This window comes from Bacillus rossius, chromosome 15 (assembly GCF_032445375.1).
Source record: "Bacillus rossius redtenbacheri isolate Brsri chromosome 15, Brsri_v3, whole genome shotgun sequence".
NCBI lineage: Eukaryota > Metazoa > Arthropoda > Insecta > Phasmatodea > Bacillidae > Bacillus > Bacillus rossius.
In genome coordinates, this window is record NC_086342.1 from 18,199,356 (window position 1) to 18,226,199 (window position 26,844).

General features: G+C 37.6%; 1 protein-coding gene across 1 annotated transcript in view; it reads left to right on the forward strand.

Moving 5' to 3' along the window:
* The first annotated feature begins 11,329 nt into the window (after nucleotides 1-11,329).
* LOC134539518 (myotubularin-related protein 10-B) overlaps nucleotides 11,330-26,844 on the forward strand; it is a 55,458-nt gene continuing 39,943 nt past the window's right edge. The window contains exon 1 of the mRNA XM_063381606.1: nucleotides 11,330-11,550. Coding sequence (XP_063237676.1) covers nucleotides 11,449-11,550 — 102 coding nt within the window. The 5' untranslated portion in view covers nucleotides 11,330-11,448. The remainder of the gene's footprint in view (nucleotides 11,551-26,844) is intronic.

The following is a 26,844-nucleotide window of genomic DNA, read 5'->3' on the forward strand; positions in this document are numbered from 1 at the left end:
CCAATTACAGGTGTAAATTATTATATTATTATAGAATATTATAAAAACACATATTTAAAATTTAAGAAATGGTTATTAAAACTACCAAAGTTTACATATTTCTTGCTGCACCAGTACTTATATTCTTTAATCCTCACACTGTGAATTCCTGTAGTGACATGTCTCTGCCCTTTTGGATAACTCACTGAAAGCTTTACTATAACCTCACTATAACTCACTATAACCTCCCTCACCAAATTCCGGGTGTTGGGAATTTTGTATTTTTTTTGGTAATAGTGCTAAAGGCGTTGGGCCAACACAGAAATCACAATCTCGCTTAAGACCACAGGGTAGGGTGGATGCTGACAGCAGCCATGTTCCCCCCATCACCCCTGGCCGCTGGGCACTCAGTAAGCTGCGACTAGACGGCGAGGCGCCAGCTCTCGCAGCCACAACAAAACATTATAATGTACAATTATTGACAATAAAATTTATTTAATATTAACCTGCTAGCTGGTTGAAGGGGAACCTAATTATCAACAAAAAGAAACCATATAGTTTCAGGATGCGAACTCGTCACTCCATGGTCTGAATGCGTCGACAAAGCTTAATCCATCACAGGTCCCCTCGTTCTAAATGAGATTGGATCATAGCCAGAAAAAATTAAAAGTCCGTAAACAAAGATGCGAGTCCAAAAGATAAAAAAAAAAGGAATGTGAAGATATTCTCCCCTTTAATGAGGGGTCAACTTGGTTACATCACTGATTGTACCCACCACTCCGTATATTTATAAATGTAGACAAGTCTCCAGTGTAAAATTTGAGCAAAATAAGGGATATACATAAATGTAATCCTGTAATGTCACAAAAAGTGTTAGTCAGAAACAGCATTCAGCTATCACCGATATATGCAGATGGTGTTAAATTTGAGTTTCTCTAAGCAAGAAAAGAAGTTTGTTTATGAGATTGTCTACAGATCACTATAGTCTGGAAAGTGACAAAAACCTCCCTGATCTAACAGCAGATTTGCTGGAATTTATGAAACTATGATTTCTGTAGCATTCTGCTAACTCACATTTTGTTTTTTTAATGTTTAATTTCATTATAATTGCACATGAAAATTAAATAGTGGGAGTGTATCCACTTAAATTATCTCTGAAATTGTTTTAGCTACCTATATAATTTACAAAATGGTACATGTTCACAAATAGTAGGGAGCTAGTTTGTATTAAAATTTTTTTATAAATCTTAAAAAAACCCTTTCTTACAAAATATTTCTAGAAAGTTTTATTAAAAGTTACTGAAATTGGTTTACCGAGTATTTGTAGATACCTTGAGCTTAAAATTTTTTTACTTAGTTTGGGTGTTTAATTGCTTGTACGTTAGTAATAAAATTATTCCCAAAAGAGGGTGTAAAAATCTTATAAGGTTATGAGAATTTGTGTGAACAAGGAATGGCACTAAATTAATCACAGAAGGTCAAGGAAAATATTTAATTCCAGGTCTGGAAAACACAGAAAAGTTAGGACTTTCAGAATCCAGTTGTTTTTATGTGCAAAAAAAGTGTTGGAACCCATGGGTTATTAAAACAAGGGTGCGATCTCCACAACTTCAGTTATTTGTGGGTACCACCCAGATTTAAACTTTTATAGTCTTGTACAAATCCATGCATAATTAGGTGCTCAGTCATCTGAGAAACTGATAGGAATATTTGTTAAAAAGTATGATGATACATTAAAATATTTAATTTTAACATTGAATTGTATAAAGTTATTGGAAAACTTATTTTTCATGCAGTCTTAATATTCTTTAGTGTATAATTTACTGATCAAAGAATGTTTAAAGACATTCAATGAAATAAAAAAAAAGGGGGGTTGTCTGTAAAGTCGGTTTACGGACGATAATTTTACGTGATAACGTCATAAGAAAACATTGATGAAAAATTGCATACTTTTTAATTTTCAAATATTATTTACAGTTTTTGCAAATTTAATTTAAATAATGTGTTTAAATATAATCACAAACAATTAGTTATAGAAATGAACTGAAATCAAAAGAATGTCAATAAATTAATTTGAAAATGATGAAATTGGACAAATAAATCTAATTTTTTAAATTGCTGCTTTTAAAGAGCCCGCTTTAACCTGTTTGATATTATAGAAGATTTCCTCGCATTGTGGTTGGCCGGTTCTTGCACGCTCGGCTCAGACGGAACGTGACAATGAGTCATGCTTTTTCGTGCGCGCAGCCGGCGTTTATCTTTATAAGACGTTATCACGTCAAAAAATTGGCAAGAACAATAATTGTATACTCTGTGATTAAAATTTGAGGTATTGGCAACTCTCCAGCAATGATGAAAATTGGACTGCTTTCTTCTACCCATTACTTCCAGAAGACTGCGAATAAATTGTGCTTTGATTCTTCCACGAGTCTGATGTCTTATTTATTCTTTAGCGTCATATTGTAAGCTGTCGTCTTCTGCTGGAGTTTTAGAGCCCGTCTACAATAGTCCGAACCTGTGCGTGGTCCGTGTCCTTATCCGAATGTGAGTGACGTCACATTGTCTCACCGAAAACTGCCCTGTCCACAATTGCGATGTCCGATGTCCGAATGTATCGATTTCTAGTTGTCACCAGAGCGCAGTAAATGTGCCAAACCAAATGTTTTTTGTTTATTGTTTTGATGCTTTGTAATTTGAGATTGAATTATGAAAGTTGTGGGAGTTCAATATTATATATTCCATTTCCTTCAATAACAAAAACAAACACCTCGTTTTCAAATGGGAACCGGCAATTCAAATATCGTGAGTGTTCTGTTCGGTAAATATGTAGTTGGGCGGTATTTGCGAAAAAAAAATGTTAAAAATCTGAAAATACTTTAATTCTATGCTCTTTAACTTCCTCTTTTCATTAAAAGTGGCGGAGGTTAGAAATTCCAAATACTTTAGGAGATGTAGAATTTTTTAATTTCATCATATGTAGTTTAGCGGTATTTGCGAAAAAAAATGTTAAAAATCCGAAAATACCTTTATTATATGCTCTTCAACTTCCTCTTTTCATTAAAGCGGTGGAGATAAGAAATTCCAAATACTTTAGGAGATATTGAATTTTTAAATTTCATCACAATACCAGTGCATTCATGTGACGTTTAACATTGTTTCTTGTTTACAAGTATCTATTTTTTTATTGGATAGTGATGTCACGTGAGTGATCGTGATAGGCCAGAATTCAAATGAACCAATATGTGATTATTTAGTTCATTTATTGTTTAAAACGGTGTTTAATTACCGCCTCCAACTTAGGTGAGTTTTTAACGTTTATTATTTTAAAGTGTTATTTGTTATTGTTGCGCAAGTAATAAGTAACAAAAAAATTTTACGTGAGTTGTTACTGTTCATCCTTTGTCCCGGTTTGTTAGGTCAGGTCAGTTACATTATAAATACTTTAAAACTAAAAAACCATTGAAAATAAATCATATTATTTTTAATGTACGCTTAGTTTCAAAGTATTTATAATGTAACTGACCTGACCTAACCGACCATTTTCATTAATTAGGCATTCACAAACACATGGCAATAAAAAAAATTGTGGCGGTTGAATGATTACACAGGTCTTGTATAGCAAAATAAGAACGGCGATATCTCCTAAAGTATTTGGAATTTCTTACCTCCGCCGCTTTTAATGAAAAAAGGAAGTTGAAGAGCATCTAATAAATCTATGTTCGGATATTTAACATTTTTTTCGCAGATACCGCTTAACTACATATTTACCGGTTCGGACCTTCGCCCACTTGACCCATGACGTCAGAGGGTCACGTGGACCGATCAGCGCCGACGGACACAGTTTAGGACATTGCTATTGTAGACGGGCCTTAACACTCTACAGAGAAAGATCTAGGTTATTCCTCGCCTCGGACAGAAATGGTGAAAATTCCCCCCCCCCCCCAAACAGTAATACCAAGCTTAATTTGTATTGGATCCATGTACTGTAGTACTACGATTAACTGAAACTGTATGACGGCTGATGTAAATAAATCGCACGGCTTGGGACAGCTTCGATGTGCCAATCGTTTTTTTTTTCCCCTAACCTAACTAAAACTAAGTGTATTTTGTTTGGGAGGGGTCTGGGTTAGGGAAGACTCTAGGTGCGTCCCAGGCCGAAGCCCTTACGCCTAATCATGCTCGGTTTAAGCCATGCAGAAAGGGAAGCATGCATCGTGTGCTTTGCTCGGGGATTGGCCAGCCATGGCCGCAATTGGCGCCATGACTAACTCCCCTATCTTAATTCTAGACTAATTACTAGATAAGTTGGGCCCAGGTAAAACCTCCATAGACAGAGGGAAAACCCTGGGCACTTTCATGCGGGATGCAAAAATATCATGCATTATTAGCAGGCAGGTTGAGTACAGGAAAAGAAGGATGGTCCTGGAAGAGAGTTGGGCAGATAGAAAAATTCTACTAAGCAATTTGGGAGCTTGGACCTTTTGTCCGCATTTGGTTTGGTTGGTAATGGTCTTTAGGGGCAACATGTTGTTGTTCCCCCCAAGCTGCCAGTCAGCTCGCGTACCTAAACTAAAGGAAGAATGTAGTGTAATTGTAGTGTATGCACAATGTTGTTAATTGCCTTTGCTTGTTTTAAAGTGACATTTAATTGGCCTAGTTAAAAAGGACATCGTACAGTCCTCTCGAGCGCTGCCCGGCTTCGTAAACACGTAATTCACCACAGCATTGTATGTCTCGCACAAAGCCCAACGGGTTGCCTACGCTGACATTTCTGGGGCTACAGGGGCTTTGCTACGCGTTTCCGGCAACATGTTTATTGGCAAAAATGGTTGCAAATAATAAGAGCTTTCTACCCTCAAGCATTGTAACATGAATTTTGATACACCCTGTATACATATGCTCTTATTATAACTTTTTTTGGCAGTCCTGTATTTACATTTACAAATTTCCCACATACATTATTTTTAGGTAATTTTCAATTTTATTAGGAATAGGCCAGTCAAATCCCCAGTATTTGAAAGATTCATTGATAAGTCTGAAGTAGGTATACAACATCTATTCCGTTAGTGTACATTTGATTTGAAATTATATAAGATTAGAATAGTTATATATTCTGTAATATTAGGAAATGAAACAAACAGTTAAAGAATTGAATGCTTTAACACCTAATTAACATTTTTCATTTCTTCTACATTTTATTTCTGATCCTTGACTTCTAGATGCAGATTAACGGGTATACTTGAGGTAATCTTTGGGATTTGGGTTCTACCCTTCACTAATTTTAATCATTGGATTGTGATTAGTAGATAAATGTAAAAGGGTGAGGACAGCAGTTGCCTGGTAATGCAACGGACTATTTGTTACAATTTTATGTAAAGAAAGTGCCACAAACCCCCGAAATGCCAAAAGGAAGGACAGTGTGTGACATGTCCTTTCATGAAGGGCTCCATTGTCAGTTGTGTAATGATCCTTGAAACAAATCAGGAGGTAAATGAAAATGGTAGACATACTTTAATTATAATGTTTAACAGCATTTGGAGGATTAAATTAGTGGTATGCACACTATCACTTGTATTTGAGATACACTCCTGCAATAGCAGGAAAAAAAAATCTGAATTAAATATTAATAAAAATTCACTGAGAACATCAGCTTCAATAAAAAATATTTCTTCATTGCTAAGTTTCATTGATTCTTTCATCTGTTGACCTACAGTTGTAAAGAATCATGGTGGCTTTATGAGAGTAGCGTAAACAATTTATGCATTTCTATTGTGCTCTTTCGAAATTCGACAAGTGCCAGTAGGAGTCCCACTGCAGAGCAAGGCAAAGAATCCTTGACCCCTCGTGTGATGTAAATTTTTGAAGTGAAACTTACGTGCAGTTGGTAGGGTAAGTTGAAGCGAATAAATTAAAAGAGCAATGGTTAGGAGTGGTGTGCTTGATAGTTGAGATGGATTAGCAAATGAAGTAGAGTGTCTGACAACTGTAATACTCTTTGCAGGTTTTTTACAGTTGTGAACTTAATAGTTTAATTTTATCGTTCAAGAGGATTACAGAAATGAGAAGTTTCCGTAACATGTGTGGCAGGCAGCCAGCACACCTGAATAGATGTTACAAATAAAAATATTTTGAATTCATTTTTTGTTTTGTTTTTAGTAGCTCACCTTTAAAGTGAAAAAATTAGTTTTATCAAACTTATAAAGAGAATTTAAATGTTAGGTCTTCAGATTTCTTAGATACTGTGCTTGGGGTCATTCCATGTCAGTTCATCCAACAAAAATTGAAAATGTAACCATTGTTTTTTAATATTGATAAAAATTAGTTCATTTGTTTGGTGACATAAGCCACTTAAAAACCAAAATTTCAGATTTTTATCTCAAATACTTCCTGAGAAATCGAAGGTTTCGTTGTGACCATTTTTGCCCTAAAACAGGTTGTAATGACAGCATAAATTGGTCAGTATCTGTGTTGCTGTGCTTTGTATTTCACTGTAATACCAATATTTCAGAATAAGAACACTTTTCCTTATGTAAAACTCTCTAGAAAATTCTAATTTTGCCACCAAATTGCTATATCTAGACTGGTTTGTAAGTTATAACAGAATTATTAACATGACTGATGTTTCATGTATCATCTGCATCCTTTATTACAAAATAGACTGTATCTCAAGGCAGACCTCACAAAAAAATGAGCTTGGTACTATGTGAAAGAGAAGGAAATTTCCTATAAGATACATTAAAAAAAAATAGTGGCTTTCTGCTGGCAACATGTAATTTACTCAATAATCGCTTACTAATGCTATATGTACACATAAAAAAATTCCCTACCTACTTACACAAATCTATTGCCAATGAATTAGAATCTACAGACACAATCCTCCAATTTTTGCAATTAGCAAACTGCATTGCTTTTCTGATAAAGCTGCCATGCTATATCACACTTGCACAAGTCTTCTTTCAAAAAACTGTAAGTTCTGCCAGAGCTGCTTGTTGATGGTGCCTGCAAGATGCTGAGTATGTGTGCAAAAGGAACCCAGCACACATCGTCTCGAGGTGAAGGCCAGTAAAAGGAAGCACTTGGACCGGCAGGGTGCATGAAGGTTACTTGAGCATCTTCTTCTGACCTATCAATGTTGTTTACAACACCAACGAACCATTTTTTGTCATACACACAAGACACATAGCAACCAGTATACAGTTTTGATATTGTACCACCAGGGTCTGTGCTAGCTGCTGTAGCGAAATTGAAAACTAAGGAATATGCATTATCCTGACTTGTTTGCTTCATTCCTATTTCATACTGGGATATTGGTGAAGCATTATGAAACCCTCTTGTGCCTGGGATTGTCTTTGCCATAGTATACCGTTGTTGTAGAGTCGAACGAACATCATCCACATCATTCTTGTCAATGTAATGAAAGATAATACCTGTTATGTGTTCATTGCAGTAGGTAAACATCTTAGACACTGATGTAATTTGGTCTTGGAATGGTCGTTGAAGACTAGCTTTTGATGTCAGTCGCTTAACAGTTCCCCCAATTCTATCGCAAGATTTGCCATGGCTTGTGGCAAAGAATGACGAAGTAGCTGTGAGCTGAAAATCTTGTGTGTGGTGGTACAAATTGAGGATATTCTTGCAGTTCTTGTACTGAGCAGCACAACCATCACTGAAATAATGTATGTGTTTTACATGAGGCAGGTGTCTTTTAACATATGTGACTATTTCTGACTGTGTTTTATACACCATGGAAACATTATGATCCAAATAATTTGACAAAAAAACAATGACTGCTTGTTTTCAAATTAGCATTGTCTGAATTTTTGTAGTAAATGACTACTGGATGAACTGTACATTGACTATTGGTCCAATGGTATCCTTGTGCTTAATTTTGGATAACGAAGGAAAAATTTTCACTGAAATCTAATAAAGCTATAACTTCTCTTTCACTTATTTTCTCTTTCAGTTGCTTGAGGTAGTCCGATTGTTTCTTTGTGGTATAGGAATGGGGTATGAGGAGTTCCATTTTTTGTACTAAAATTTCCATAAAGTCTTCTACACTTGAGGTAAGGGTTTGTAATTGTGTTCGGTCTGTACTGACCCACTGTTGATATTCAATCACATCATCTGGATCACAGTCTAAAGTATGATATAGATGCTGCTTTAGTGTATCTGGAGAAGGACATTGCTCACATTGGCTGTATCCGAATACATAGGGATGCGTCCTTAGCACACACATCCCTACATCCCTTAGCAAATGCAGCCACAATGTAGAGGACGCATTTCTAATGGATGGATAGTATCCCAATACTTTTACTACTAGCACCACCTGTTGACTGTCAGTCGTACTAATGTTCACGCAGCCATTTTGTGTAGGAATATCTACGAATATTCAGCAAAACGTAAATAATAAATACCTACCAATTAAAAAATAATGTAACGTGTATGTTATAGATGTTAGCGATCCAAATAAAATACATTTTATAAATTGTAAACTTTAAAAATACTTATGAGTTTTGAATTATCCTTTAAGTTTAAATTCGTATTTTTATTACATTTATTAACGTCTTCATTTGTCTCTGTTTAAGTTATCACTTTCGCTTATAATGTTTTAAACAAATATTATGCTGAAAATCTGAAGTAATATTATACACAAACAAAATAAAATCCGATTCCGAAGCTAATGGATGTAGGGACGCGTTAGTGGATGCGAGTGTCGCATCCCTAGAAATCTCGAATTAGTGGATGCGTGAAGGGATGCATCGGCATCCCTTGTGAGAATTCGGATTCAACACAAAGATGGCCGCGTCCACTACGATGCACTTTTAGTGGATCCCTTAGCTAAGGGATCCATTAGGCCAGTATTCGGATACAGCCATTGTCTTAGCATACAGGCAGGATTTAAAATGTCGCATACAAGATACAAAATAAGTGAACTATACTTTTCACCTACACCAAGACGGTGAAGAAGTAATTCAACATTTTGGTGTATAGTGCACACACAGATGGAATGGGTTCCAGAACTTCCAGCTAAAACGCACCATTTAGGACGCAACGTACAAAACTTTGAAAACCCTACCTAGAGAGATGGATATTTTGCCTTAAAAGAACTATACAGCTCATGCAAGTTATATAGCAAAAGTCTTTTCTGTTTGTAAACATTTTTGGATATACTAACTTTATCTTTCATTCCTGGCATTTCCCTGGAAACTTATCATCTTGATAGAAATCTTGAATGACCTGCACAGTTTCTTCAGGTAACTTCTTCCCACCTGTGGGATGAACTAATGCGCAGATTCCTTTTTCCAGTGTTAGTTGTCTTGCTTGTCTTACCATATACTCAGAAACACCAAATTCTTGTGCTGCCTTCTGTCTGGACCATGATTGAGGGATAATGGTAAGAATTTGTAATTTTCTTTGTCCAATCATTGTGGGCAGCTTTTGCTTTATTAAAGTTGCCAAACGGTCCAAATCGGCAGCCTTTTATTCCACTTCATGCCTCTGTAATTCTGTACTTTCACTAGTTGATGTGGCTGGAAGCTGTACATCTAATACTTTAGATATTTTGTCTGCTACAGATGATGATACCTCTTGTAGGTACTTTACGTTTCCCAAATGTTTCTTTTGCATGTTGTGGTACAGCATGCAGTTTTATTGGTGACTGTTGCAAATATTCCAAACTTTTGTCAAGTAAGCTACGGGTTTCTTCTTTTGATGCTTGAATCTCTAAACCCTCTGCAACGTCACTTTCAGATGATTCTGAAGATACCTGTGCACCTACTTCTTGAATATTATACAACCTATTCCTACATGAGGAGCATAATTTTTTTACCAGGAATTAAATTAAGTCCCTTGTCTGCTGCTTTTCTGTAGCACTGTAAAGAGATTGTGCGCAAAAAACGCTTAACTGGAATACTATGCACTTTCATAGGATCACAACATTATGTCTGAAACATTTCATACTTCTTAATATAAAACAATTCGTGATGAAAACATATGGTGTGAATATTATGTTTAGAAATACCTGTTCTCACCACAATAAGAGTTTGAATATCTTTGGAAAGTGATTCCAATCTTTTGATTCGCTTTGTTTTAATATAACACTCTTTATGGCATTCTTCATGCATTATATTCCCAACAGAACAGAATTCTAGTTTAGTAGTACTGGTAGCCATGTAGTTCTCATACAACTTATAATGAACTAAGACTTTCCACTAACATTGTACACAGGCAGCACAGTAAGACTGGCCTACACAGTGTAGTTTGCATGGTGGCAGACACGATCCCGGTTATCTTTATTGCTTTCCTCCCCTCTGCCCCTCTGTTCATGGCCACTATACTCCATTTGCTGTGACAGCCCAGATATTAGGCCTATCTCTCAACTGCCTCTGAGGAAGCAGAAAAAAAAAAACAATGTCAAGGGGAACAGAGCAAGTATCAAAGAACCCCTCTCTTATAGCTAGCAGGCAGACTCCATGCAGAAATGACATGGCTCTGCAGATAACACAGGGAAGGTAATTAGAGGCTTTGAAATTTGCATAAAATCCTTGTATAATATGCGGAAAATATGGGACATACACAACCCTTATATTCAATCCTCTTTGCTTCCATCTTCTGGCTGCCTTTTGTTAGGGGCCCCATTTACATCACCAAGTCATTTTCATTTTGTTTTTCAACACTCCAGCAGAAAGCCACTATTTTTTTAGTCTATTTTGTAATAAAGGATGCAGATGATACATGAAACATCAGTGATGTTAATAATTCTGTTATAACTTACAAACCATTCTAGATATAGCAATTTGGTGGCAAAATTTGAATTCTCTAGAGAATTTTACATAAGGAAAAGTGTTCTTATTCTGAAATATTGGTATTACAGTGAAATAAAAAGCAAGGAAACACAGATACTGACCAATTTATGCTGTCATTACAACCTGTTTTAGGCCAAAACAGGTCACAAAGGAACCTTCGATTTCTCAGGAAGTATTTGAGATAAAAATCTAAAATTTTGGATTTTAAGTGGCCTTTTGTCACCTAACAATTGAACCAATTTTTATTAAAATAAAAAAAAAATGGGTTACATGCCCTGGATGAACTGACATGGAATGACCCCTTGGGTAAATATGTGTTCCATAGACAACAGGGGCATATTTGTAAGAATTTAATTAACCAAAAGAAAAAAAAATTTTTTTTTGCAACAAATATTTAACATACCTACTTATTTTCTTGAGGGATTATTGTGATACTACAAATAGTTTATATCTCCTGAAAGTGGAGTTAAGAAGTCCTTAATTTTTGATTGCATGAGAGGGTATGAACCATGAGCACCAATTTGTTTTATTTTTTGCTTCAGAGAACATCCACTCAAAGTGTAAATAGGTTTTGTAGATGTTATTTGGTTTGTGAAGAAACGGCGATAGCGTGTGTGTGTGTGGTTCAGGTGAAGTGCAGGTGGCCAAAGCCCAGCATGTGCTGATGTTCGCCCAGCTCTGCGAGATGAAGCAGGGCAAGTCGGGCGTCCTCATCATCACCAACTTCAAGCTGTCCTTCATCACCACTGAGAGCAGGCCTAGAGACGTGAGTGTTCGTTCAGGGATTTGTCAATTGGTTTACCAGGTATTTGCATGGTATCCCGTGTGCAACGAGGCGAGACACTTTCCCCATCTCGACGGCGAACCTTGCATCGTGGGATTAAAAATGGACGTAAATTCTCTTCCCAATGCATGATTTCTGCCGTTAGCGCAGTCCCTTTTTTCTCTGTGCTCCGTTACCGGATGTACACAGTGGAGCGCAAAAGTGTGTCAGATAATTTATTAGGTAGTAATGGAATTGTAGGTATTTGATGACTACTTAAGAATCAAAGTCACAGCTGAGACTGATTTTGATTTGCACCGTTTCCACGTATACATCTTTTCTTCCCCCTCTTTCCAGCCCGTATCTTAGTATTAATAAGGAAGTTTTCCTTGTATTCCTTTCCTGCTCGTATGTATATCAGCGCTTAGACCGTGCATATTGACAGTAGAGTGATAAATTAATTGGTAGTTGCCTGTGGCAATACTGAAGTGTAGTACGTCTGGGAGTCATGATTTTGATAGTTTTATATGGTCAGGGAAATATCATGAATATTTTATCACAGGTTTGTTAGTCACCTTATAATTTTTCGTTGTGATGGCAATCCATGTATGCACTGGCGACGCACCCGAAATGCCAAGTGCTGGTAAGGCATCTCGATGCAAAAATAAATGATTAAAAGGTTGACGGTCAAAATAGCGATGATCCACCCTCAGCTGTGACCTTAGACGCAGCAGGATCTTACGGTCGTGACGGCTGCGTGTAACCCAACGTCCTTGTGCCAAGTACTGACAGTCGATTTAATGTTGGCATTTTGGTTGCTCAGAAGGCACTGCCGTGGGTGATGCCACAACCCTGAAGACCCTTGCAGTGGCACTGTGGCATCAAGAAGTACTTCAACTGCTTTGTTTCATTTTTTAACCTGCACGTTGTCTGACACATAGACAGTGTAGTGTAAATTGTATTCTATATTGATGCAAAGACTACTTAACTGGCTCACAGTTAGGTAATCCACTTGCTAGTGTGTTGTGTGTCGACACAGTATTTGAAGGAGTGTGCAGGTAAAAAAGAAAGATATGGTTGGGAAAGTCACAAAAACATTTCTTAACAAACAGTTAATGTTGGCGGAGGTTATAAAATGTTGAATCTTAAACAGCATTTTGCTTTGTCACTTCAGTTTATATTTATACTTATAAATTAAATATTTGAAGATTGGTAAATTATGGAAATGTGGAATACAGAAGTAATGAATATTCATATATTTTTTGACAACCACATCCACAAGATTCATGCAAATATGAATATTATTAAAATGTGAAGAAAAAAATTTAAAAAGATGAATTTTTTAGCAGTTTTACTAGAAAAGTTTTGTTTGTACCCCTTTGTTAAATAACTTAAGGTTTTTCACAAAGGTAACATTACAATTACCGTACTTATTTTAGCAGCCTTTACTTTAACATTATCTGATAGGTAATAAAGCTAGACTTAAATTTAATCCAAACAAACAAACAAAATTATGCGGGGAAAGTAGGGAGAATGCTTGCCACCGGGCACTTCTGTAGGTACCCAATTGCAGCTACCTATATAATAATAATAATAATAATAATAATAATAATAATAATAATAACAATAACAAAAATAACAAAACCCTCCTGCTGTAATACCCGCCCTCCCGATTTGTCAAATCTCCCGTTTTTTTGTTCTGTTTCTCTTGAAGTTTTTAATGCCATAAATTTATATGAGTTAGTTTGTTCGTACCATTATTACGTACAAGCGTATAGTAACTACGGTTCGTACCATAATTTATTGTTATTTTAATAGCCTAAATGCCCACAGTTGTCGGCTAAAACTTTTGGTTAAGGCTAAGATCCTGAGTTTCTCGCGAGCGGGCAAAGACACGCGTAGTTATCTTTGTCCTCAACAGAGCGCATTAGCAGTACTGTTAAACGATGTAGCGACGCGCGGAAAAAGGAGAGGGGTGGGCAAGAGGATGCTGTTCTCAGAATTCTTATCGCCCAGCGGGGTGTCATGTTTACGACCGGTCTGGGGGAGGGGGGTGGGGAAGGGTGTACTCTTCATCGGCTAGCATTAGATTTCCAATCCCTTTGCCTCTCTGTCCCTTTCCCATACACCCATCCAAGACTGCTCGATCCAATTGTATGTTTTACTGCGGTGATTATGTGGCCAAAACTATCAAGATTTGGTCTCTTTTCCAAGAACGCTCGTTCACAGCTAACCGCTACATTCAAATAAGTTGGCCAGTAATGTAGTTTTCCTGCCCCCGTAAAAAATATAATAATAATTTTAACTGTGTACTACAAAGGTTTTGCGCTCCTACAAATTTTATTTCTTTACACATTTTGTCACAGGTGTGTGCGTATGTGTATTACACAAACAGTTGAACGTTGACCATCTAATAGCATGACGTTATGTTGCAAAGCGGTATTATTTGCTATATTTGATATCTCATTAGGACTGTATTTTTCTTTGCAACTATATATACAGGTGAACTTTTTATACTATCGGAGAATATTTTGTAGCTGAATATCTGTCTTCAAAATATTGCAGGTTATTGCATTAATTTTAGTGTTTTAAATGTATTATGTTTTTAAGCATGTATACATGAGGCTAGAGCTAGAAAAATGTTTGGTTTCCGTTTTTAGCTGACCTGCAGCTTATGGCTTTTGATTACACTTCCTTTTTTTATATGTGATGTTTAAAAACGATATTATTTGTAAATGTCCTGGCATTCGTACTTCTTGTAAAAAAACATAATCATATTTTCGAAAAATAAGCTATCATTTAGTAATTTATTATTGCAATATAAATACGTGTGTATGCCAGTCGCGTCTGGCGAAATGAGGAGCTCCTTCACGCTATCCCTACTGGTGACGTCAAGCATCACTGGTAGTTCGTCTTTTATGTATGAACTGGAAGTCAAAGAGGCTTGAAATAAACATCAGTTGTAACTAATAATTATTATTTAATTCTGAAAGGGCCACATACTCGAAGAATCGCCTTCTCTACGCAATCAAACGTGTTGGAAGTAAAATATCTAAGGAGTAGGCTACACGTCATAGGTTGTATAAGAATATTTCGGAGGGAGCTAACCAAAGGATATTTTATCAAGCATACAGATAAAGTGATATTTTAAGAGTAGTAATTCCCCCCCCCCCCCCCCCCAACACCACCCACAAACTGACGGATTTATTGACACATCCGTACATAAAAAAACACTGCTCCAGAATCTGCACCTGAATCGTCTTAGTGGGTAAAAGGTGTACATAAATTACGATCACTGACTGAGGTTATACAGAAGGTAATCAACCAGAGTAAGTGATTAGGAGCAAGGAATACTAATCCAATAAATATGCCATTGATATAATTTAATGATAATTTTTACTCACGTTTTAGAATTTGATATTGCTGAATAGCAAATTTACATTTTAAAATATTGTAACAATGAAAAATTGCGAACCAATAAATATTTTTTGCTGAGTGTATAATTTGATTATGTCTTAAGACAAATAGAAACTAGATATTATACAAAATATTTGTAAGTAATAAAAATTTACATAATAAAATACTTACATTAATACAAAATACAAATATTTTTCTTAGATATACAAGTATAACTTCAATTCATTTTCGGCCAACGAACATAAAGTTATGCTTTGGGCCCTGATCTATATATATATAAAAATGAAACCCGTTTTCCTTGGTCACGGCATCACGCGTGAACGGCTGGACCGATTTCACTAATTTTTTTTTTGTTGTGTTTGCTATGGTCAGGAGAAGGTTCTTATGAAAGAAAAAATTAAGAAAATTGTGCGGAAAATTAGAAAATTTAAGAATAATGAATTCCTATTTTCCTTGGTCACGCCATCACGCGTAAATGACTGAACCGATTTCACTAATTCTTTTTTTGTTGTGTTTGTTATTGTCACGAGAAGGTTCTTATGAAAGAAAAAAGTTAACGGAAAATTAGAAAATTTTAGAATACTGAACCACCATATATAAAATTATTTCCAAACTAACCCAACACTTTGTACAATATAAATATTTTTAAAGTAACCTTATGACATTCAGCTTTAAGCGTTTACAGTTTCCAGTGCGGCTTGCATTTGCAATGTCAATAAATAAATTGCAAGGGCAGTCGCTAAGTGTATGTGGCATCAACCTAGAAAATCCATGTTTTTCACATGGCCAATTATATGTCGCCTGTTCCCGTGTCGGAAAACCATCAACATTATTTATTTACGCGCCAGAACATAAAACTAAAAATATAGTTTATCAAAAAGCATTAGAGTAGAGAGAAGCAGTGAGGGGTACAGAGACTATTAGTTGATTTATAGAGCGTGCGTGGTATTGAGCTCATTGTTTACTTAAAAATGCCAAGTTGTTCAATAGCAATTTGTAAAAACATTAGTGGAATTATTGAATCCTATGGAATAAACACTATTTTGACAATATATATTTTGTTTTTTATTTAATTAAATTAGTAAGGTCCTTTTCAGTTAAAGTGATACCAGGGAATTATGGATTCATTTTTATATGGAGGATATTATAGATTCCAGTTCAAATTGAATAGGTACTCATACCTAAGATAGGCCAGCTATACAAAATAAAGTAGTGCATCATTGCTACGCTAAGGCGGTACGAAGTTCGCCGGGTCAGCTAGTAATAAATAATACCTACATAATTACATTTTCACTTTTCACCAAAAGTACATGAGGTACAAAAGTCAACAAACCTTAAAACACAATAAAAATATACCCGGTATACATTATATTTTAATACAAACACCAATACAATACTAATTTTAACTGAACACTTTTTGGAGTTATGCATAATTTTATTAAAATTAATCAGAAAGTAATGCAGTTACATGTTTACAACCTTGCGTACTTCACTTGCCTTTAACGAATCCGGATATGTTCAATGTTTAGCCAGCCGAAAAGGATGTTTGGATTTTATTTTTAAACACATGTGAAATTAGTCCTTTCTTTTAACACTTCATCGCTGTCACGTGAATTGAAGGCATCTTACATTATTATTGTACTTTTGTTTTGTAGTAACGATCGGTAGGCTAAATATATACATGTGTTTGTTGAAACTTCGTTTTAAACATCCATAAATTAATTTTGTCAATTTATTTATTGATACCAGTAAAATACAAAATAAATGATATTTATTTTACGACCTCTTAAATTATTTAAATGATATATAAAATATGACCAAATTTTTTTCAAATGAAGACGTATTTTCAACTGGAAGTACGCGAGAATTACACAGATTCATTTACTTGCGTATTGCATAGCATACTTCACGTCCATTTCTGACAGCCTTGCGAAGTCACTTCCAAAGTATCTACAAGTATATTCTTCAGGCGAATTCTGACACGGCATTATAATCTTCCATTATATCTAGAAGACGTGTTCTTACATTTGCTTGGAGTTTTCAATTATTTTTTTGAAATAATAAAGGCAATTTTAAAGTTTAACTCCATTTCAGAAACACTTACGCAATATATTTGGTGGTTCTCTGTAGTGGGTTGGAATTTTTATAGGCCAGTGTGTGAGCGAGTGAATTACTTTTTGCATATTCGAGCAATTCAAAACTTAGGCAATAAAGTTTAATTATAACAATTTCACGTAAGCTAGAAAGCTCAAAGGCTGGTAAAACAAGTGGAATTTTATTTCATATAATTCTAGATCAATTTCATCTAAGTATAACACACCCATTTAAACACATTTTATATACATAATAATTTTACTTCAGCAAGATCTTCGGTTTCTTGTAACACAAATAAAATTACCTAAAAAAATTACTGGACATACTTACAAAAGTTTTTAGATTGTAATATTTGCCAAATAATTTAAATAAATCTAACTGAAAATGTAAGAACACAATATAAAGGTCTTTAAAATTGTATTTTGGAAAATTACCTGAATGTTTATTTGCTAAAACTCCTCATTTCACTTGTTCAAAAGTATTTACATGTATACATATGTGTGCGTGTATGCGCGCACTTGGAACTTATGTTTCTTTGATCATTTATAGTTGCAAATAATGTAGCGGAAGTTAAATTGAAAAATATATAATTCTTTCTGGCCAATATTTCTTTACAAACATAATTTTACATGACCCCAGAAGAAAAATTAAAAAAAAAGAATCGCCACTGCTTTGTAATTGTGTTTCTAACGAACTTGTGTAACTAACGAAAATGTTTAACTGCTCAAGGTTAGTGATACAATAAATGCTTGGGTAGTGAAAAATCTATTGTTAAAAACCAAAGGTATTTTTCAACGACTTTTAGCTAACCATTGTTCAACGACAGCATCGAGAGATTGGCCCTTATCTTTGTATCGTTATATGCATAACTAAATCATTACGGGAGGAAGTTGCTATAGGCGGCTGGTCCTTCAGTTACTATTTTTTTTTAAACATCTCTATAGAGTTGCAATAGTAACTATTAATATTTTGATCATAACTTGTAGCATTGCAGAACCCTGCCCTCCGAATTAAGTAATTTTCTTTTAAACTTCTTTTCTGTATAGGTAAATATAAATGAGTCAATGTGTTTAGAGTGGTGTATATGTTTTGAGACAGTATAATCAGACGCTATGGCTATTAATAAATGTTATTTTCGCTTGCTATGTGTTTTAAGAAGGTATTTTGTATTTTAACAGACGTTTTTAATCATTACTATTTTTTATGAAATTATTCACAAATGAGCCGTTGTAGTAGATTTTTACCTGTTTAGGCCTACTTTTTCAGGTTATTTCTAAATGATTTTAATGTTGTAAAGTAATTTGTATTATGATTGCTGTTCTTAAATTTTATGAACGTATTGTAATATAATTATAAATCACGGTACTGTGTCTGGGCTGGTGTGATGGTTAGAAAGAGAGGCATGTAAGGATGCAAACGATACATCGATGTTTTGAAAACATCGATGTATCGTTCATGAAACATCGATGTTAGCATCGATGTTTTGAAAAGCGATACATCGCCGATGCATCGACGAAAAAGTTCAAAAACATCGACATCGTTCATCATTAAAATTGCCCTAGTTTTTTATAATAATTTGGCTATCATTTCGTGAATATTTATTGAATATATAAAAAACATTACGATACAACATTTAGTTTTTAAGATACAATTTGTCATGTCCACCATTTTGGCCTCGGCTGGTATGATAGCACAAGCCCCAAGTGCGCCACCCCTCCTACACAATCTATGGGCAGGAAATTTAGTTCGCCACCCGCCCCTAGATGGCAGACAAAGGGGAATGTAAATTAAGGTAACTTTGTCTACCTGCCCAGCCTAATTCAGGACAAATATGTAAATATATAGTGTTGTGACAAGAAACCTGTTAATGATACAAGTGAATGTAAAGAGTATTGTAATTCGAATATGTATGCACAGGAAGGGTACAGATGTGCCCTCCCTACTGAATATGTACATACATTGTATATTTACCCTGGCTGAGCTAAGCCAGGCAGAAAGCTCTTCTCAGTATTTCTGGGCCAATAAAAGTGACTGAATACTTGAGCAGTATTGTTTTAGGCAGCGACCTCTCTGGAGGACCGCTCCTCCCCCTTCCTTCCCCTGGTAGGCAGCGACCTCTCTGCAGGACCGCTCCTCCTCCTTCCTTCCGTCTCTGGTAGGCAGCGACCTCTCTGCAGGACCGCTCCTCCTCCTTCCCTCCTCCTCTGGTAGGCAGCGACCTCTCTGCAGGACCGCTCCTCCTCCTTCCCTCCTCCTCTGGTAGGCAGCGACCTCTCTGGGGGACTGCTCCTACCACTCCCTGCTCTTGGGCAGCGACCCCTGCTCGGGGACCGCTCCCGCTCCTCCCTGTGCCCCTCTCAGAAGCCCGGGACAAGTCAATTTGGCGCCCAACGTGGGGCCAGTCAGCTTGGATAACCTGAGGACCACGCCCTGCCTCTATGAGAGCCATCAGCACAGCCAGAGCCACATCCACTTCCAGGAGTGCAGAAAACACCTGGTGGCGCCCAACCCAACTGAAGGATGTCTTCTGGATCCTGTGACGCACCTCGCTGCAGTGCACTGGATGGACCCAGCATTCCCTGTGTATGCTGCAATGCCCAGTTTCACCTACAATGCCTTGGTATCGTGGAACAAGTCAGTGAACAGGCATATATCCACATATGCCAGCCCTGCAGACAACTTCTGGTAGAAAAGAAGCCAACAGTTCCAGCTCCCCGGCGCTGCTTCGCGCCGAACTGCCCAAAGACAGCCCTAGTCATCGTCACCTGCCAGGCCTGCCATCGCGACTACCATCTCGCCTGTCTAGGCTGGGAAGACACACCACTGGACCTTGCTGGGATGTCGTTTACCTGCGCCCAGTGTAGAGTGAATCCCACGTTACCTTCAAGTACAGGATCTGCAAGTGTACCTCGGCCCTTTAGAGGGCAGGATCATGAGGACCCTGTGCAATCTGTCCACCAATGGGAGCAAGCCCTACGGGCACATGCAATCCACCCCACCGAATGGGTGGACCAGATAGGTCCATTACTACTTGGGGAAGCCTCTAGATGGTGGAATAACCATGAAGGGCTGTATGACACCTGGGAAGAGTTCACAGGGGGCTTCCTGAACCATTTTGGAAACCAATCAAGACTGGCAAAGCTTACTGCCCAATTATATGGTACCAAACAAAAGGAAGGAGAGGATGTCGAAAGTTTCTTACTACAGAAAAGGAAACTTTATAAGAGGCTACACCCAGGGAGAGACCCAAATGAATTTCTTCCTACCTTGTTGGAGCTGGTGCGGCCCAACCTACGGCCATTTATACGGCATCCGCCTCCCGAGAATTTATCCGAACTTATGGTTCGAGCCACTGCCGTGCAGCGAGACTGTCTCGAAACTAGGGGCACTGTAACAAGTAAACCTTGTTCACCACCAACCCTGGTACAAGAATATGCTACCCCCAACAAAAGGTTGCCGAAGTGTTGGCACTGCCCTGAACAACACTTTCACCAAGACTGCCCAGTGCTCCGCTGCAAACAGTCTGAAAGGAACAGCCTCAACACAGTAGACCCCTGGAGGGAAAGAGTGGTGCCAACGAGCCCTACACCTACACCGAAGGTAGAAGACCTCAACTCCCAAGCTCGGCTCGAAGGTAGACCGACCCCGAGCCTTATGTGCATACAGCACCACCCACAACAAGAACTGCCAAGAGTCAAGGTGCAACTGGACTCACAGCCCATTCAGGCTCTTATCGACTCAGCCGCCACCACTAATTATGTGCGCGAGAGTGTTGTGCAGATAATAGGGACCCCTATTAATTCCCAACCCCAAATGGCACAGCTTGCCACCCAGGGATCCACCATGACCTTACTGGGCAATGCTGTGGTACAATGCTGCATAGCCGATGTGGAGATGAAGATCCCATGTCTAGTCGCAAAGGACCTTCGAGAAGAACTTGTGCTGGGCCAAGATTGGCTCACGCAGCAGCAGGCGATATTGGACTTTAAAGATCAAACTATACACTTCGGACGAACGTCCCGCCGGACTCTTGACCGGGGCACCAAAGGAATGGGTGACCTGAATGCCCCTAATCAAAGTGGTGGTAACCCTAATCCTGGAATCTGCACTGCACAACACAGAGACCAACCTATGGTTGTGTTGACGCAAGGGGACCAGAGACCTCAAGAAACTCCTTCCCTTCGCTCTGCCACAACCAAGCTAAGCCAAAATAACTCGAGCAGTGGTTTTCAGTGGTGCCAGAAAGGAGGAACCCCAAAGGGGAAATCGACCATGCAGTCATGGAGACAGCCGCTGAGCGGCGCCCTCTCAAAGGCAAGATGCCACTGGAAGAAAGAGCCTTTTCCATACCGAGGAATATGGTTTCCCCAGAACAGGATTCACCTGCAGCCATGGAGACGGAAAACAGATCTGTCCAAAAACCCCGAACCCCAGGAACCTACTAGCCCCTCTTCACCAGGACAACTACCTCCAGGACCCTACGACCAGGGGAACAGCTGGGCAGACCAGCCCGCTACCGTCTATCCTCCACATAGTGTAGTGGCCAGTGTAGAGGAGCCAGCCCTGGGACTGAAGCCCAGCGTGCTGACTCCTGGCATGTGCAACGATCCCAGCCAAGGCCACAGAGGGAGGGGGGCGAATTGTCATGTCCACCATTTTGGCCTCGGCTGGTATGATAGCACAAGCCCCAAGTGCGCCACCCCTCCTACACAATCTATGGGCAGGAAATTTAGTTCGCCACCCGCCCCTAGATGGCAGACAAAGGGGAATGTAAATTAAGGTAACTTTGTCTACCTGCCCAGCCTAATTCAGGACAAATATGTAAATATATAGTGTTGTGACAAGAAACCTGTTAATGATACAAGTGAATGTAAAGAGTATTGTAATTCGAATATGTATGCACAGGAAGGGTACAGATGTGCCCTCCCTACTGAATATGTACATACATTGTATATTTACCCTGGCTGAGCTAAGCCAGGCAGAAAGCTCTTCCCAGTATTTCTGGGCCAATAAAAGTGACTGAATACTTGAGCAGTATTGTTTTAGGCAGCGACCTCTCTGGAGGACCGCTCCTCCCCCTTCCTTCCTCTGGTAGGCAGCGACCTCTCTGCAGGACCGCTCCTCCTCCTTCCTTCCTTCTCTGGTAGGCAGCGACCTCTCTGCAGGACCGCTCCTCCTCCTTCCCTCCTCCTCTGGTAGGCAGCGACCTCTCTGGGGGACCGCTCCTACCACTCCCTGCTCTTGGGCAGCGACCCCTGCTCGGGGACCGCTCCCGCTCCTCCCTGTGCCCCTCTCAGAAGCCCGGGACAAGTCAAATTTTTTAACTGTCTATACTTACTATAAAAACCTACATTTTTAATTAAGTATCACAAATTTTGTAAATACTGAACTATTTGGTTGATTTCAGTATCAATTTTTTTCCAGTACTTTAAGGCCCGTTCCACAATGACACGGAAACGGAGACGGAACACGGAAACGAAGACGTATTTCACGGAACAGAGCTTCTACAATAGCACGCAAATGAAGACGGACCCGTACCTTCCCGTACGGACCTGCTCAGCAGTGCTGAAGTCTTCCGTTTACGTTACTCCGTTAGACCAATAGAAGCACGTTATTTATTCACTGCAGTTGTCAAGCTACAGTTGCGCGTTCATGTTAATTAAGATATTAGTTTTGACTAATGTTTGTTTCCGTATTTCTCGACTACTTTTTTTTTATGTGTGAACAACAAAACAAGATTTGTTTTGAAATTCAGAATTGTGCACGTGGGTTTCATCATGACGAATTTTGATGAACTTTTAATTTTCATGGTTAAATATACTTGCAATATATGACAAGACGGAGAAGGACTACTTTACCACAACGCAAAACAAAAAAAAATAATAATAAATCGACTAACTACATAACCAAGTTAACAACCATACATTTCGATTTAACAGGTAGTTCACTTGATACTCGTAGTTTTTAGTTACGTCACGCTCGCTCTTTCTTATTGGCCAAAATTTCTTACGGGTCCGTGTATTGTAGAACGAGAAAAATACGGACGAAACGGAACAATACTCCGTTTCCGTCTGTTCCGTTTCCGAGTCATTGTGGAACAGGCCTAAGATGTGTAAAATCATTTTGAAATAATAAATAACGTTAAAAAAATTTGTTTGAATAAGAATTTTCTTTTAAATTTATAAAAATATAGGGAAAAAGCAGCGAGACTTTATGGACAATTTCATAGCTTGTTGTACATACAAGCTATTGGTATCTACCGATACGGTCTCGCTAGCTCTAATGAGAAAATTAATGTAACATTTTAAACCTGCACATACACTTCGTGCTTTTTCCCTATTTTTTTTTTAAATTAAAAATAAATTGTGTAAAAAAATAGTTATTTTTAAAATGATTTTAGACTTCTTAAAATACTGGGGAAAAAAATTATACGGATACCAACCAAAATGGTTTAGCATTTACAACATGTATTTATACTTAAAATTGTAAGTTCTATAAGTATCGAAAATTAAAAAACAAAGTTTATTGAAAACTAGATGACGTATCGCAATGGTTTTTGGATAGATAGATCTCTCATGATCTTCACTATTTACAATATATTCATGAAATTATAGCTAAAAACATAAAAAACAAGGCTGTCCGGGCACACACACGGTGCACAGAGCTTCAGGAAAAACCTGATATGAAAACTACTCAAGATATCCGAGTGGGGTCTGTTTACGAAAAGCATTTGAGTGTTCGCTGAATGCCGAAAGGTACTTTTGAATTCGGATTAAGTTTTTAAACTGTGTTTTTAGTAGAGTGAAAATGGTTAAAAGGCGTGTTTTCGGAGTAATTTTTAGGCATAAAACAACCGATACAGAATCTTGAAACCACTTAAGGGCAGTGCAGTACACCTTTATCTTCATTTCTCCGCTATATAATGTTACGGTTACCGCTCAACTTTCACAGCTATCTTGTGACGACGAGAAGACTGCGCGCCAGTCCACAGCTTTCGCTTAGAGGCGACACCGCGCTAGAAGCACCAGCGAGCGTCGCGTTTATCATCCCGCCTCACTAACACACATAAACCCCGAACAGACGGCCAGTTTTACATACATTTAAATTACGGACATGCCCTTTTAATGTTTACCTTTATTTCTGCCAAAGTTGTGAAGTTGTAGTCATTTAAATTTGTACACAACTCTTTGAAGTTTACTGAGAGCTGGTCAAGTAGTTCATGCGGATTTTAAAGTTTTTGGTAGCAGACTTTGCTTTTAATACATGTTTTTGTTCTGCATGAGACACGACTGTAAATGGGTTGTTGATATTGTGGTCAGGAACCTGTAGTAGGTATGGTTTTTGGCTACATACTATAGTTTAAATCATTTTGGCATGGTTTTCCTGATATTGAAAAACATCGGTTAAAACATCGATGTATCGGTTGTCAGAACGATGTTTTTTTGACATCGATGCTTTTTCGTTTGGACATCGATGTTCGTGATATCGATGTTTTTAAGAGCGATGTTGCATCCCTAGAGGCATGAGGGGCTTGTAAGTGGAAGTGAGAAAGAAACAGTGCTTCCCCGCCAACCGAGATAAAGACGGTAATTCCCCCCCTGCATGGGAACCGAGTGATAACTGCTCTCTCACGGTGTGGGAGAGAGAACGAAAATGGAAGTCCCCGATTTCGATGTGAAATTGAAAAGAGACCGATCAGGGGAAGCCCAATGTTCTGTATGTAAAAGATTTTTCATGTGTTGTAACTTGTTCTGTAATTGGCTGATATCTGTAGAGTGAATGAAGCGTGCGTGTGATTGGTCGGTGAGGTCAGGTGACTTCTCCTCCCTGCGTGGAGAAGAGAGTGGCCAGAGTTCACCAGTCGTCTGTCGATCGCTGCCACAGTAGGTCGCGTTCGGTGGCTTCTCACTAAACTATAATTTAATGTACTAATAGATAATTTCACGTTGGTGGTCGGAGCCAGGCCGAATAGTAAGTCAACCTAATTTGTTTTATTTTTTTTCGGACAATGAATTAGAAATTGCGGCCACCTTCGTCGGCATTTGGCTCGGGGCGGAATTCGTTTTCGCTGGGTGCGGCCCTTCTCGAGGTCACCCCATTTTCTCGTACTTGCAGTAAAACTTTACTGAAGGACTTAACCGACGTTATTTTATCAATTTTCATCGCCCGGGCTGCGAGGATTTCTCGACAGGCGAATGTACGAATGAAACGAGTGAATGAACCACTGAAAGTGTTCTGGATTGTTCTGTGCATCCTAATTTGAAGGAATAAAACAAACACTACAATCGACGCTTGAAAATCTTTTTATTTTTGTAAGTAACGAACCGTTACAAACTCATTTATGTAACATTACACCCAGAGGTATAGCCCATTCTACCAGAGCTTAAGTCGAGGTACAAATATAATTAAAGAAACACAATTAAATAAATATAACTAAAGAAATATAATTAAATAAATGTATAGAAAATCATTGTCATTTTGCAAATAAATTTTTTTTACAATAATTGAAATATTCTAATAAAATCTTAAACATTATTTATTTGTCTTGAATGTACGATTCTTGAATAGAAGTATAAATAATAATTTAATAATTTAAATTGATTTTGGAAGTTATATTATTATATGAAACCATTTTGCTATTATTGTAATACACCGTGATTGCAGGATTCATTCATGTGTTAAGGTAGAGTCATATCAAAATACATAATGAAGTCACTAAGATAATATGTGAAATAATGTAATAAAATGTAATGTGCGACGTTCACGTAGCTGCCCGTAAACGAAACACGTTAGATATTATAATCATATTTAGCACTTTAGTATTTCCAAAATAAGTTTTATTTTAAGACGCCCAACTATTATAATAAATCTCTAGCTACTAAAACAATTCAGTAATTGTAGTTAGATGATTTTAAATAAAAAATATTCTATGAATAAATTTGTCACGACAAGTGAAGCATATTAATAATAATTTACATCACTGAAAAGCTGACAAATATATCTATAGAAATTGTCGACAACGTAAGACGGTTTTCAATTCATTGATTACTATTGCTGATACTAGTATTGTGTTTTCACCAGTGTTGCCAGGCGTAGCACACAAAATTCGGGTACACTTACCTCAAAATTCGAGTACTTACGGGTACGAGAATTTCTTATTTCGGGTATCATTCCGGTACACAAAAAAAAAAGGATTAAAACATAAATAGCTATCGTCTTAAACAAAAAAAATGTCATATATGACACAATCTCATAGCAAAAACTTTTATAGTTTCAAGGCCCGTGTGAAGAATATTAAAATGCGTGGTTTTGGCAGAACGTGGTGGAAGGGATAGATTAGGTCTCAAGTTTAAAAAAAATTATTTAGAGGTCAGGAACAAATAACTTTGCTAATATTATAGTTTTTAGTTAACAGCTCAATTACATTATATGATTAAAAGTAAATCAAAATGAATATAAGATCTTCAAAAGCATTATATAAATAACTTTTCCTGGTACAGTGCAGAGTGTTTCACACCCAACTACCCGTATTTTTTTAAACAATACCAGACCCTCTTAACGCATGGCTATGCTACTGCTTCTTTTTATGAGTATTACTGGTGAACAAATGGGCATTTTATAATTTTTTAAGATTGGTTTGTAATATCAGTTGATACTATTTTTGAGAATACTTTACCTATGTATCAAGCTTTCAGAATGATTGAATGCTTTGTGAGAGAATAGTACAGTCCATTTTTGTAGTATTAAGACAGCTCTCTCACTTACCTTACCTCTGTGTGGTTCTTG